The sequence below is a fragment of the Ictalurus punctatus genome, unplaced genomic scaffold, assembly GCF_001660625.3.
Source record: "Ictalurus punctatus breed USDA103 unplaced genomic scaffold, Coco_2.0 Super-Scaffold_100071, whole genome shotgun sequence".
Taxonomy (NCBI): Eukaryota; Metazoa; Chordata; class Actinopteri; order Siluriformes; family Ictaluridae; genus Ictalurus; species Ictalurus punctatus.
The window spans coordinates 811,918-827,500 of NW_026521092.1; the positions used below are offsets into that span (position 1 = coordinate 811,918).

The window sequence follows — 15,583 nt, forward strand, 5'->3', positions numbered from 1 at the left end:
TTCCTACAACGGATCTTCTGAAAACGTGTTTCAGTTCCTGAAAATGTTCCTGTTGTGGAAACGCAGCTCCGCTCACATTTCTTTTTCTGGCTTTCTTTTACAGAGGTCATTATTTTCTGGGCTTTTGTGAACTGGTTTAAAATCGTAGGTTGTGTAAGGAAGCCATCTTTTGGTTTGTATCAGTGTGGACTCGGAGGTGAAACTCGCTGAACCAAAGCTAAACATCAGCCATAATGAGGACATTTTATTCAGAAAGCAAGTGAATGTGAAATGTGACGTTTAAACCAATTTTTGCTGTGAGTCACTCGCTCATCTTTCTGTCTGCCTCTCAGGAAGCGTCTCTCGTCTGCGCCTACACGGTCACGAACCGGGACACAACAGCACCATTACAGCTTTTTTTGTGCGTGCGCGCGCATGAAAGAGATCAGCTTTTAGGACCATGTGAAAGGAAGACAAAACAGAAAAGTGTTCTCTGTGTAAGAGCGACAGAGCCGTGGGCCGCTTCCCGTTCAAGCTGAAATGGTGCAGATGATAATGATTCAGTTTGTTATGTAACTGACTTCATCCTGAGAGACGACGTTCAGTCCTGCAGCAGAACCATTTATACATTTCAACATATTTAACTAGGACTTTTAACTTTAAATTGTTACTTAACTATGAATTAGTGTGATAGCTAGCATTCTAGTGTGATTTGAAGTTCAGCGTACGGTGTAAAGATCAAACCTCTATCTCCCTGAGATGACGTGAAGAACCCCTGAGTGGAACCGGACTCTGAAGAGAACCGGTACTCTTCTGGGTCACACCCGGGTCATTCTGTGCTGATACGGATGTAGAAGAGTAAAGACACGCAGCACTGAGTGTGTTTACGGGATCTCCGAGCAGATTTAATACTGAAGTGACACACGTCAGTATTCAGACTTCAGAAGTAACTACAGACTTCCGTGCTCCTCGGAAGTTATGTGCGAGACACGCATACACATTGGAAAATATCGGAATTATTTTACTGATATCACAAATCAAAATAGTTCAATTAAAAGTGATCAAATCTGCATCCCACACACACATTTGATTTAGTAACTCCTGGCTTCATGGTAGGAGCACAATATAAATCAAATTCAATGTTCACTGCAAACAAATGCAGATCATTTACGCTGTTTTTTTCTAGAAAGAAGTTTCTAGAAGAAATAGGTTTAATATTCTTATATATTTTCCCTCCCTAAGATGATGTTTATTGTAGTGTAAAATAACAGTGTGCTGGATCAAGTGCTATTCTATTTGCTGCTGATTAATGAGTGCGGAGGCCATTTTATTAAGTAATGAACGCTCTCCATCTTCTCCTGCGTGTGTCATCATATAAATCTTGTATTTTTTATTTTTATATTCTCTCTATATGATTTCGACAGCAAAGGTAAGTAAACTCCGTTTCCATCCATATTTTCTTTCCCCGGTTTTTTCAGGATGAAAGGTACGTGTTTAAAGGCGGTGGTCTAGAAGCCAGTGAAAAGTGCGTCTGAGATGCTCAAGAATAATCTGGCAACCTCGAAGATGTGAACTACACGCAGGTGATTTTAATAATCTGAATGTCGGGCTCGGAAAATCCACTTAATCGGCTACCGGAAAAATAGGAATTTTCCCCATGTAAATACTGCCGGAACTGTTGGACATGGGTCTGAAAGATTAGTTGTCCTGGGGTGAATACAGGACAGTCTTTGTGATCACAGCAGCAGCAGCAGCTCTTGTACAGTATGCAGGCAAGGAGGACATGAGGGTCAGTTTTTGATTGCTGGTGTTTGTTTGGTTGCTCAGTGGTGGTGTTATGGTGGTGTGGAGTAACAGCTGGTCCTCGGTTGATAATTAATCACCTCCGGAGGTAAAGACTGGAAACTGATTGGTGCTATCACACTATAATGTCATTTAAACACTCAGACTGCAGCTTGGCAGGAGGACAAGTCGGGGGCAGGCTTTCAAAACGTTCTGGGTTTCCTGCAGTGCCATTCATCCCGCAGGTCCCGCTTCTCCTCACACACCTGTTTGAATCACACTCCGGCGTCCATTTCAAGCACATTGACTGTGATTGAATAGCTGAATAAAATAAAAGCACCAAGTCACCGTGTGATGTGCATCAACAATAAAAATAGCAGCGTCTCGTCCCCTCATCCCCTCATCCCCCTCTCCTCTTTGTCGTCCTCCTCTGACATTTCAAAGCAAGTCATTTCAGCGACGCCGCTGTCTCACACAACTCAGCTAAATTGATCATGAAAGAGAAATGGGACCCTCATAAAAATAATAAGAAGGAAGATGTTGCTATGGGGATCAGTGAATTCTACAGCACTAATGAGGATGACTCGATGTTCCAGTGGGGAAAGAAGAAAAAAAAAAAAGCACAAACGGGAGCCCTGATCTAGCTAATGGCCGGAGCTCGCATCAATTAGAGATATTTCATACTGAGCATGAAACAAATAAGAGAAAAACCAAATCGTAAAGAATTGTGGGAGAATGAATTGATCGAGATCATCCCATTACAGCTCAGCCTTCTCACTGAAGATCATCAGAAAATGAAAACGACCGCCACAGTGTGGAATAGCTCACGGCAGAAACGTGAAATGAGAAGCCGGTATATAATATAGAGAGAGATAGAGAGAGAGAGAACATCCCTGTGGCGATTCAGAAAAAGATATGATATGAAACTGTGAGAAAGTGAGTTATTTGACCTGATGATGAGTTCTATTTGTCAACATGTCAATAATATCACTGAGGTGGAATCAACTGAAGCTTCTACCCCAACACGGCTGTGCTGTAGGACAATAACATACAGTCAATTATTGGCACCCCTATGAATTCATATGAGAAAAATATATTTGAAGTATATTCCCAGGGATATTTTACATTATGTTTAGTACACCTGAGTGACGAGGAACAGGAAATTGTTCAACCATGACTTCCTGTTTCACAGGGGTATACATATGAGGTAACACACAGGCCAAATTCCCTTAGTCATTCATAACAGTTACATTTACATTTACATTTATTCACTTAGCAGACGCTTTTATCCAAAGCTACTTACAAATGAGAAAGATACAAGCAGATAACGATGGGTAAGAGCGAGGAATATAGATGTGATGTGCAGCAAAAGGTTGTTGAGCTTCACACAATCAGGCGTGTCTATAAGAAAATAGCACAAGCATTGAAAATGCCCATTTACACCATCAGGGCGATAATTAAGAAGTTCCAGTCGACTGGAAATGTTATGAATCGACCTGGAATTGGACGCATGTCCATATCGTCTCAACGCACTGTGAAGAGGACGGTTCGAGTGGATAAAAAATAGAGCTTTTTGGTGATAAACACAGAGGTGGTTTTGGTCACACAGAGAGGTAGCCGTATGGAAAAGTACCTCATGCCCACGGTTAAATATGGAGGAGGATCTTTAATGTTTTGGGCTGTTTTTCTGCAGAGGACCTGGACATTTTGTTAGGATACATGGCATCATGGACTCCATCAAATATCAACAGATATTAAATGAAAACCTGATTGTCTCTGCCAGAAAGAATCAAATGGGCCGTGGTTGGATCTTCCAGCAGGACAGTGATCCAAAACATCATCAAAATCAACACAGAAATGGTTTACTGACCACAAAATCAAGATCCTGCCATGACCATCCCAGTCCCCTGACCTGAACCCCATAGAACACCTGTGGGGTGAACTGCAGAGGAGACTCCACCAGCGTAGAGCTCGAAATGTGAAGGATCTGGAGAGATTCTGTATGGAGGAACGCTCTCAGATCCCTCGCCGTGTCTTCTCCAACCTCATCAGCGTTACAGGAGAAGACTCAGAGCTGTTATCTTGGCAAAGGGGGGTAGCACAAAGTATTGACTAAAAGGGCGCCAATAATTGTTGCACACCTATATTTAACAAAGATATTTTTTGATAAACCTGTGTTGTGTTTGTAATTGTTTGATATCCATGAGAGCAGAATATTTTTTGTGAATTTTTTTATTACAAAAGATTCAACAATAAAGACAATTTTTCACAGCCGTCTTTGATCATATTTACCGAGGGTGCCAATATTAGTGGAAGGCACTGTAACTACTGCTGCATAGTAGTGATGGGCTCACTCATTTGACTACCTGCCTATCTGTTTGAGGCGTCAGCATTCAAATACTGTAGTGACTTGCATAAGTATTCACCCCCCGGGTTCAGTACTCACCTTTACCTGTAATTACAGCTTGGTCTTCAGCTTGGATGCTGTGCGTTTAGGTTCTCGAACACACTCTGGGTTATTCCAGGAACAGGTGTGTTGACACTGAGATACTCTGACATTTTAATTACACACAGGTCGACTCCATTCTACTCACTGTCTCACTTCTGATGGAAACTGAACCAGAACTCATCTTCACAGTGAAGGGGTGAATACACGTTAAAAAAAACAAACTGCTTTATGATTTCCCTTTAATCTTTCCTGCTGACACACCCCACTGTGATTCATGGCCTACAGCTTACATGTGATTTAACACACACACACACACACACACACACACACCCTTCAGTGTGACCTTGCTGTCAAATCAGTTTAGGAGACAATATTAGGTGATATCTTCAAACCACACAGAGCTTCTGACATCTCCTGGAGCTGTCCGCGCGTGTGTGTGTGTGTGTGTGTGTGTATACAATAGCTAACACATACATCCAGAATTAAGCGTGTAACAGGATCACATGATTTAGAATGGATTAATACAATCATCCGTGTGCTATTGTCCTATTTACTGCTATTGTACAATTTCTATAACATTAAAGAATTGATCATTATTTAATAATAATAATAATAATAATAATAATAATAATAAGAGGAAGAAGAAGAAGAAGAAGAAGAAGAAGAAGAAGAAGAAGAAGAAGAAGAAGGAGACGAATAAAAGGTCTGGTTAGTCTATTCAGACTTTTGGAGATGCCCAGAAAACAAACAAGTAGTGACAGAAGCTGGGAAATAGCTTGTGACAGACATCAGCAAATCTCTGTTTTATCCTGAAGGCTTTTGATACTCAGTTCTTGATGAAAATGTGGTTCCAAACGGACCGAACGGCATCAAAGAGTCCTGATTAAAGCCACACACACGGCTGTAAAGCGCTCACATCACCGTTCTCAGCATTCAGACCTCACACACACACACACACGGAGCGTGAAGTAGACTGGATCTGAAATACCCAGTATAATCTGAGTCTGGAGCTGCGAGGGTTAACTGTTAGTGACCTTGCCTTCAGTTTGGGACGAGGCCGTCTAGTAGAGATGATATTCAGGATTCAGTCAAATCTGTTCTGTTAAATGATTCGTTCGGATTCTTTCACTGATTCTTTGTTCAGGTGCGGCCCGATCACGCTACCATCTCAATCTGAATACAAACAGCTCGTGCCTTAACCTGAGCTGATGATGTCATCAGTGAAAAAGAAAAACATTACAGGTTTTTGAAGTCGTATAAGTATCAGTCCGAACAGGATTTCAGGATTTCACCGAGCTATTTTTGTGTGATTGTTGCAGCCACAAATGCTTGATTTTGCTGTGACGTTTTTTCAAAAATTTGCAGTGCAACTTGTGGAGTTTTTTTTTGTGCTTTTTTCTCTCAGAAAACAACTTGAATTGCATTAATCGGAATTGCATGAAATAATTGCGCGCGCTCTTTCACGGTGATGTGTGTCGGTAAACGAGACCTTCCAGCTGTACTCATGTTCGTCACACGTGAATCGAACAGGGCTTTGGCTGAACACAAGTTTGATGATGTCACATGATGCAACTTGGCCCAAATCTGCAGAAAATCTGCTGTAATTTTGAAAAATTGTAAGCTCCTCCCGAGACTGGGGAGTTTCCTTGGTTTTGTATTCATTTCTCTCCTGGAGGGACAGAAATATCCCTGTTGTAAATGTTAGATAGTATTTAATGTCAATGTGTATAACTGGTGGTGTGTCTGTGTGACTGTAAATCTTTTCTTGCTGACTTTAGTGTGTTTATATTGCAAACTTTGTCCAGATGAGGCGCATCACTGATTTTCATGATCCTCTAAATTACCAATGCACTGATCGGATCAGTCCATTCATCATAGCTTTAATCTGATCCTATCAAAAATAATACTCCTCAATGTATTAAACATTCAGAAGTTTCTTCCTAAGTACTTTACAAAACATCACTATTAAGTCCTTCCGAGAAACATCAGCCCATAGCATGTAATCTAATTATAATCTAATCTAAAATCTGTACCAAGGAAAATGATGTTCACATAACAGGTGCTGGAGTTCTACATCAGTGAGATCAACTAAAGTACAAGTGTGAAGCCGGACAGCTAGTCCCACATTAGCGTAAAAATGTTTGCATGGTAAATCATTTGGTAGAAGATTTGATCCGGATTGACCGAGAAGACTCCAAACCTGAGGTTTAAACTCACAACCTTCCGATCAACAGTTTAGAACCTTAATCAATTTCCTCTGCCTCAAAACATCATCTTACTCTTCTTTGTGTTGCTTAAGACCATGTTTAGCATGCTAGCATAAGTCTAGACTAGCATGAACTTAGGACATATCCGACCCCAGCTGAGAACTGAGTTCTTACTGTTAAAATTAGAGCCGCCTAAAGGAAGTGCCGTCCAGGATGTGGCGCTAATGAGCAACTTTGAACAAAATTTAATTGTGATTAATAACAGATGCTTATTGGTAGAATCACTAATATTTCAAATATCGACCGTTGGTTTATTAGCATCATTTTTTCAATCAAAAACATTCCGATGCTTATTTCTCAAAAAGCTAACTTTTCTTTCAAATTTCTAAATGACATAAAATACGCTAACTTAGCATAACAAAGGGTAAACTTTAGCAGAGGATAAAGTTAGCTTTAAAACAAGGATCGTGTGATTAGCAAAACCATTCAACAAAAATGTTAACAGGAACCAGTAGCACTAGCTGTCTTAGCAGTCCAGTAACTTCTAGCTGAAAGCTAACATCTGCCAGGAAGGTCTTTATTTTTCAAGAAGTGATTGAATTTTAGAAATTATACACAGTGCACTCATTCTTTCATTCCATTTTTTCAAGACGTATAAGACTAAATAATAACTTTTAATTAAATCAATGTACATTAATTATAAGCTAATTACACATTCTGTAACAGTCCGGTACAATACAATACAATACAATACAATACAAACACATGAAGGAAACAAAAGTGAAGGAATGTGAAAGAGAAACATCTGATTTGTTTACATACAAACTCAACACACAGTTTCTCAGAACACATGATTTTAGGAAATATATTGTGAATGACAGAACAAAGGAAAATTAAAATAAATAATTTAATAATCAGAAGGTTAATCTGGAGAGACGGTAGTACAGGAAGAGAGAGAGAGAGAGAGAGAGAGAGAGAGAGAGAGAGAGAGAGAGAGAGAGAGAGAGAGAGTGTTAATATGATATTAATAATTCCGAACATCTTGACCAGCTATCGAGTGTTTTATTGTGTATTAAACTAACTTCAGTAGAATTGTGTCCAGACTGCAGAGTTAAACGTGATTGAAGTTCAAAGTGGTGTAAGAACCGGTTTCTCTCTCGAACACGGCACGATGCAGTCTACAGTCGACGCTTTACTGATCCAGAAAACCTTCTCAGAACTTTACGTTGATCCGACGAACACTTACGATATCCAGAAGAACTTTCCAGAAGGACTTGTGATTGGCTGTCCCACAGTGCAGCTGCAGGAAGTGACGTGAATTACGGGGGTTCAGGGTTTAAAAGTCTACAAAGTCTAAAAACAGCTGGGAGAACTTTCCAGAAGATCACGTGAGGGATTAACATCGATAGCAGTATCCATCTAGCACGTTAAGACTGAATCCAGCTGATTGGTACAAGTGTTCTGGAATCTTCTGTGGGGACACAAAAACCTCATCACACAATAAACCAGGGTCAAGGGTGAAAGTCAAAACGTTTCTACTTCTAAATGTACTCAAGTATTCAAAAGTTCAAAAGTAAGGTAAAGTAGATGTTTTTAACTGATTAAATTAAGTCGACACAAATGAAGGAATTGTGCAGGAGCTGGTTCCGTTGGTGTGAAGCGTACAGTGAGAACACAGAACTTCATGATGTGTAACGAGATGGTGAAGGTCTCAATAAAAATGCAAGGAGTTCAAATAAATACATCTTTGGAAATGTACGAGTATCCGAGTTTACACTTTCAGTGACGTTCAAGTAAAGTACAAATACCTCGAAATAATACTTCATTATCATTACGTAACAACGTACAGTTGCTCCAATACTTTCCACAGTGTGCTGCAAAAGTCCGAGTCGGCTAGCAAGAACCTTTCAGATGAAACCCTTTATTGTGTGATTAGCATGCAGTACGTGAGAATCACTCCATCACCTGTCACTCAAAGTCACATGTGGACAAAGTGAGCTCAGAAATATCTTCAACTGCTCCATCTCTTTACACAAGACGCTGACTTTCACTGACCCAAAACGCAGGTTACGTATGAACCGCCGTGAACAGGAGTGATGAGAAACATCTGGATTCCTCCTTCTGATGAAATTCCTCAGAGTCACTAAGTGAGCGTAGAACGTATACAAACTTGATAGCGAGCAGTACAGTCGTCATCCCTGGAACCTTCTTGCCTCTATTTCTTTGGAAAGTTCTGACCGGGTCAGCGCTGGTTCTGAATGATCCGTTGTGTTCATAGAGCCACAGATACATCACTAGCGTTCTGTTTGACCAGGAGCGGTGAGGATCACTTGGATAACTGCCTTCATGACAATAACTTTATCAAAAGATTGATCAATGAAACCCAGCGTTCACAGATTCTTATTCTTATTGTAAGTGTAAACTATTCGAACCCTCCTGATATCGTGAATAACACCGTGGTAGATAAGAAGACTCCATTTCCTGTCCTAACGCTCGGTCAGCTGTGTGTTCTACACCGTGTTTCAGACCCTGCTGTGTTTCACACCGATTCATGGATGACATTTGACCGCTATAAGACCTTCATATGGAGTTTATACTGTAGACGGGTTCATACAGGAGTCCTTACCTCAGACATCATCACTTCATTGTCATAGGTTTCTTAACAGCTGGTGGGAGAAAAAAGGTTTGAAAACACGTCAGTCATTTAAACACCTGTTTTTAAGAATACAAACTTTACATCCAATACAAACGTACTTTTTATTTCATTCCAAACCACTGATTTTGGGTCAGATGACTCAGGGTCAAAGGTCATTTCATAATAACAGAGGTGGTTTCTAAATAATTTTTTTTCCATAATAACACTGAAGAAGTGCAGGCTTCACCATTTTATACTTTTAATTTAATTATACATTAAAATACATTTAATTTAATTACATCCCCCCCCCCCGAATACCACAAGCTACAGACGCACGACCACCACCTCCAGCGCAGATTACCCATCATGCTCTGGACTAAAGAGGTTTCAAACGAGAAATGTGTGAAACTAAATGATAAAACTTTCAAACTAATGAATAAATAAATAAAGCAACAAACAAACAAACAGACAAATAAATAATTATATAAATAAGAAAGAAAGAAAGAAAGAAAATAAGTAAGAAAGACACGTCATGTATGTAGTATCCATCACCTCTCAGGACTTCTTTATAAAGCACCAATATTCCAACAATAAAATGATAAATGAAGTTTCTAGAAGAACCGGAAGCTGTGCCAATTCCAACATGTAAAATTGTGTAGAGGTTATGTAGAAATATTACACAGGTTCAGCATTAATACAAATACATGCACTGATGGTTAAATCCACGCTAATTATACACACAGTTTGTATCAATGCTGGTCAAATAACACTCTCTCATTCTCTCGCTCTCTCTCTCTCACACACACGCACACACAAGCTGCTGAATTTCTGTTTGTAATGAAAACCTAAAGTGACATTTCTCTGGGGTTCCAGTACTGATATAACACACTCCTCCACTCGCTCTGCATTAACTCACTTCATGTTTCAGGATTTTTTATTATCTTGAATGAAATGCTGAATCTAAACTTACTGCAGATTTAATATCCAGAGTATGGCCCGGTTATGCAGATACGGGATTGGGCAAGTGCCATATTGTGCGTGTTTTTTAAATTATATATATATATATATATATATATATATATATATATATATATATATATATATATATATATATATATATACATATATATATATATATATATATATATATACATATATATATATATATATATATATATATATATATATATATATATATGTATATATATATATATATATATATATATATTAGTGCACTGTGTAGAGTTTAGAACACTGTTGTTATGTCATATGTAGTGATATATATAGATATAATTATATATATATATATATATATATATATATATATATATATATATATATATATATATATATATATATATATATATATATATGTACACATGCATATCACTACATATGGTATAACAACAGTGTTCTAAACTCTACACAGTGCACTAGATACCTAATGTATAATTAGATGATTAAAAGTAGAGTCTGAGGTATTTAACAGTTTGTGAAATTTTCTTTGGCTCAAAATGCAGAAAAAAGTAATATTACTAACTTCTAAAAATAAGGGGGATTGATGAGGGCTTGTTATTAACAGTACTGGAAAGCAGGGGTAGGCAAGCATGTTTATAAAGTGCACGCACACACACACACACACACACACAAAGAATGATATTATATGCAAAATGTTTCCCATTCCTGGGTTTAATAAAGCAAAAATGGAGAAACACTTCACTTGCAGTTCATGAGCTTTTTTTTTTCTCTTCACGACCTCACACTGTGTCCCGTTATAAACTCTTCACGACCTCACACTGTGTCCCGTTATAAACTCTTCATGACCTCACACTGTGTCCCGTTATAAACTCTGCACGACCTCACACTGTGTCCCGTTATAAACTCTTCACGACCTCACACTGTGTCCCGTTATAAACTCTTCACGACCTCACACTGTGTCCCGTTATAAACTCTTCATGACCTCACACTGTGTCCCGTTATAAACTCTTCACGACCTCACACTGTGTCCCGTTATAAACTCTTCACGACCTCACACTGTGTCCCGTTATAAACTCTTCATGACCTCACACTGTGTCCCGTTATAAACTCTGCACGACCTCACACTGTGTCCCGTTATAAACTCTTCACGACCTCACACTGTGTCCCTATAAACTCTTCACGACCTCACACTGTGTCCCTATAAACTCTTCACGACCTCACACTGTGTCCCTATAAACTCTTCATGACCTCACACTGTGTCCCTATAAACTCTTCACGACCTCACACTGTGTCCCTATAAACTCTTCACGACCTCACACTGTGTCCCTATAAACTCTTCACGACCTCACACTGTGTCCCTATAAACTCTTCACGACCTCACACTGTGTCCCATTATAAACTCTTCACGACCTCACACTGTGTCCCTATAAACCCTTCACGACCTCACACTGTGTCCCTATAAACCCTTCACGACCTCACACTGTGTCCCTATAAACTCTTCACGACCTCACACTGTGTCCCTATAAACTCTTCACGACCTCACACTGTGTCCCTATAAACTCTTCACGACCTCACACTGTGTCCCTATAAACTCTTCACGACCTCACACTGTGTCCCTATAAACTCTTCACGACCTCACACTGTGTCCCTATAAACTCTTCATGACCTCACACTGTGTCCCTATAAACTCTTCACGACCTCACACTGTGTCCCTATAAACTCTTCACGACCTCACACTGTGTCCCTATAAACTCTTCACGACCTCACACTGTGTCCCTATAAACTCTTCACGACCTCACACTGTGTCCCATTATAAACTCTTCACGACCTCACACTGTGTCCCTATAAACCCTTCACGACCTCACACTGTGTCCCTATAAACCCTTCACGACCTCACACTGTGTCCCTATAAACTCTTCACGACCTCACACTGTGTCCCTATAAACTCTTCACGACCTCACACTGTGTCCCTATAAACTCTTCACGACCTCACACTGTGTCCCTATAAACTCTTCACGACCTCACACTGTGTCCCTATAAACTCTTCATGACCTCACACTGTGTCCCTATAAACTCTTCACGACCTCACACTGTGTCCCTATAAACTCTTCACGACCTCACACTGTGTCCCTATAAACTCTTCACGACCTCACACTGTGTCCCTATAAACTCTTCACGACCTCACACTGTGTCCCATTATAAACTCTTCACGACCTCACACTGTGTCCCTATAAACCCTTCACGACCTCACACTGTGTCCCTATAAACCCTTCACGACCTCACACTGTGTCCCTATAAACTCTTCACGACCTCACACTGTGTCCCTATAAACTCTTCACGACCTCACACTGTGTCCCTATAAACTCTTCACGACCTCACACTGTGTCCCATTATAAACTCTTCACGACCTCACACTGTGTCCCTATAAACCCTTCACGACCTCACACTGTGTCCCTATAAACCCTTCACGACCTCACACTGTGTCCCTATAAACTCTTCACGACCTCACACTGTGTCCCTATAAACTCTTCACGACCTCACACTGTGTCCCTATAAACTCTTCACGACCTCACACTGTGTCCCTATAAACTCTTCATGACCTCACACTGTGTCCCTATAAACTCTTCACGACCTCACACTGTGTCCCTATAAACTCTTCACGACCTCACACTGTGTCCCTATAAACTCTTCACGACCTCACACTGTGTCCCTATAAACTCTTCATGACCTCACACTGTGTCCCTATAAACTCTTCACGACCTCACACTGTGTCCCTATAAACTCTTCACAACCTCACACTATGTCCCTATAAACTTCATGACCTCACGCTGTGTCCCTATAAACTCTTCACGACCTCACGCTGTGTCCCTATAAACCCTTCACGACCTCACACTGTGTCCCTATAAACTCTGCACGACCTCACACTGTGTCCCTATAAACTCTGCACGACCTCACACTGTGTCCCTATAAACTCTGCACGACCTCACACTGTGTCCCTATAAACTCTTCACGACCTCACACTGTGTCCCGTTATAAACTCTTCACGGCCTCACACTGTGTCCCATTATAAACCCTTCACGACCTCACACTGTGTCCCTATAAACTCTTCACGACCTCACACTGCGTCCCTATAAACTCTTCACGACCTCACACTGCGTCCCTATAAACTCTTCACGACCTCACACTGTGTCCCATTATAAACTCTTCACGACCTCACACTGTGTCCCTATAAACTCTTCCCGACCTCACACTGTGTCCCTATAAACCCTTCACGACCTCACACTGTGTCCCTATAAACCCTTCACGACCTCACACTGTGTCCCTATAAACCCGTCACGACCTCACACTGTGTCCTTATAAACTCTTCACGACCTCACACTGTGTCCCTATAAACCCTTCACGACCTCACACTGTGTCCCTATACACCCTTCACGACCTCACACTGTGTCCCTATAAACCCTTCACGACCTCACACTATGTCCCTATAAACTTCATGACCTCACACTGTGTCCCTATAAACTCTTCACGACCTCATGCTGTGTCCCTATAAACTCTTCACGACCTCACACTGTGTCCCTATAAACTCTTCACGACCTCACACTGTGTCCCTATAAACTCTGCACGACCTCACACTGTGTCCCTATAAACTCTGCACGACCTCACACTGTGTCCCTATAAACTCTTCACAACCTCACACTGTGTCCCGTTATAAACTCTTCACGACCTCACACTGTGTCCCGTTATAAACTCTTCACGACCTCACACTGTGTCCCTATAAACTCTGCACGACCTCACACTGTGTCCCTATAAACTCTTCACGACCTCACACTGTGTCCCTATAAACTCTTCACGACCTCACACTGTGTCCCATTATAAAGACTCAATAAGCTCTGCCACAGAGAGCTGCATGTGGAGTGTTTTCCTCAGAGAATCACTGCAGTGCGGGTTCATGGGTAATCACACGGCCTCCTGGGAAATTGAGTGAGGTCAACATGACTCATCACTGTGTTTATTACACCTTACTGTTAATATGTTGCATGGTAGTGGGCGGGGCTTAGGAGGATAAAGGAGCCCTATAATTGGCTGTGTGATGACCCTGCGTGATTGGCTCAGAAACTCACGGCGAGGGAATCGGCGGAGAAAGCAGCCACGCTGTTCCTCATCTCACTCTCAGTACCACGCAGAGGAATTAGCGACACACTACCGAGACGAGAATCCAGCGGAGGAGAGGAACGAGGGACAGGACGCGACTTCAACCACTCCGCCGGCCACAGGAGACCCGCATGCTGAGAGAGAGAGAGAGAGAGAGAGAGAGAGAGAGAGAGAGAGAGAAGGAGAGTGAGTGAGAGAGCGAGAGAATGAATGAGAGGGAGAGAGAGAGAGAGAGAGAGAGTGGAGAGAGTGAGTGAGAGAATGAACGAGAGAGAGAGTAAGAGAGAGAGAAAAGGAGAGAGTGAGTGAGAGAGTGAGAGAATGAATGAGAGAGAGAGGGAGAGAGTGAAGGAGAGTGAGAGAGAGAGAGAGAGAGAGACAGAGAGTGAAGGAGAGAGTGAAGGAGAGAGTGAGAGAGAAAGAGTGAAGGAGAGAGTGAGAGAGAGTGAGAGAGAGAGAGAGAGAGAGAGTGAGAGAGAGCGCACTGACCTGTATGCTGAGAAACGTAGCAAGCCACTCCCTCATCTCTGTCTGAGTGTCACAGCACAGATACCTAAACACACACACACACACACACACACACACACACACACACAGACAGATACACACACACACAGACAGACAGACAGGGCTTATTTTCTATATTTCTGTATAAATACATTATAGAATAAATAATAATAATAATAATAATAATAATAATAATAATAATAATAATAATAACTGCAGTACAGAGTTCATTTCCTGTTGTGACTGTAAACACTGTGTAATGTTCTTCACTTTCCCGCTCCACTAAAACATTTCCATTCTCTTGGTGAGAAATAATTTCCGCATTAGTCCTGCTCCGTGTTATTACTGCCTTTTCATTCCCCCACTCTCTCCTCCAGGATACAGCAACAGCAGATCAGTCCGCTCTCTCTCTCTCCCGCTCTCTCTCCCCCGCTCTCTCTCTCTCTCTCTCTCCCGCTCTCTCTCTCTCCCGCTCTCTCTCCCCCACTCTCTCTCTCCCCCACTCTCTCTCTCTCCCGCTCTCTCTCTCCCGCTCTCTCTCTCTCCCGCTCTCGCTCTCTCTCTCTCCCGCTCTCTCTCTCCCGCTCTCGCTCTCTCCCGCTCTCGCTCTCTCCCGCTCTCGCTCTCTCCCGCTCTCTCTCTCTCCCGCTCTCGCTCTCTCCCGCTCTCTCTCTCCCGCTCTCTCTCTCTCCCGCTCTCTCTCTCTCCCGCTCTCTCTCCCGCTCTCTCTCCCGCTCTCTCTCTCTCCCGCTCTCTCTCTCTCCCGCTCTCTCTCTCTCTCCCGCTCTCTCTCTACCGCTCTCTCTCTCTCCCGCTCTCTCTCTCCCGCTCTCTCTCTCTCGCTCTCTCTCTCTCCCGCTCTCTCTCTCTCTCCCGCTCTCTCTCTACCGCTCT

At 41.8% G+C, this 15,583-nt stretch overlaps 1 protein-coding gene across 8 annotated transcripts in view; it reads right to left on the reverse strand.

Annotated features, from left to right (window-relative positions):
• Window positions 1–6,978: 6,978 nt before the first annotated feature.
• LOC108261211 (arf-GAP with Rho-GAP domain, ANK repeat and PH domain-containing protein 1) overlaps window positions 6,979–15,583 on the reverse strand; it is a 118,333-nt gene continuing 109,728 nt past the window's right edge. For 5 of the 8 annotated variants that reach the window (XM_053679192.1, XM_053679189.1, XM_053679190.1 and 2 more), the window contains 4 exons: window positions 14,672–14,735; window positions 14,152–14,316; window positions 9,044–9,083; window positions 6,979–7,888 (listed from right to left, as the gene is read on the reverse strand). In XM_053679192.1, the coding sequence (XP_053535167.1) occupies window positions 9,066–9,083; window positions 14,152–14,316; window positions 14,672–14,735 (247 nt within the window). In that variant the 3' untranslated portion in view covers window positions 6,979–7,888; window positions 9,044–9,065. The remainder of the gene's footprint in view (window positions 7,889–9,043; window positions 9,084–14,151; window positions 14,317–14,671; window positions 14,736–15,583) is intronic. The other 3 variants (XM_053679194.1, XM_053679193.1, XM_053679191.1) reach the window with 3 other exon arrangements.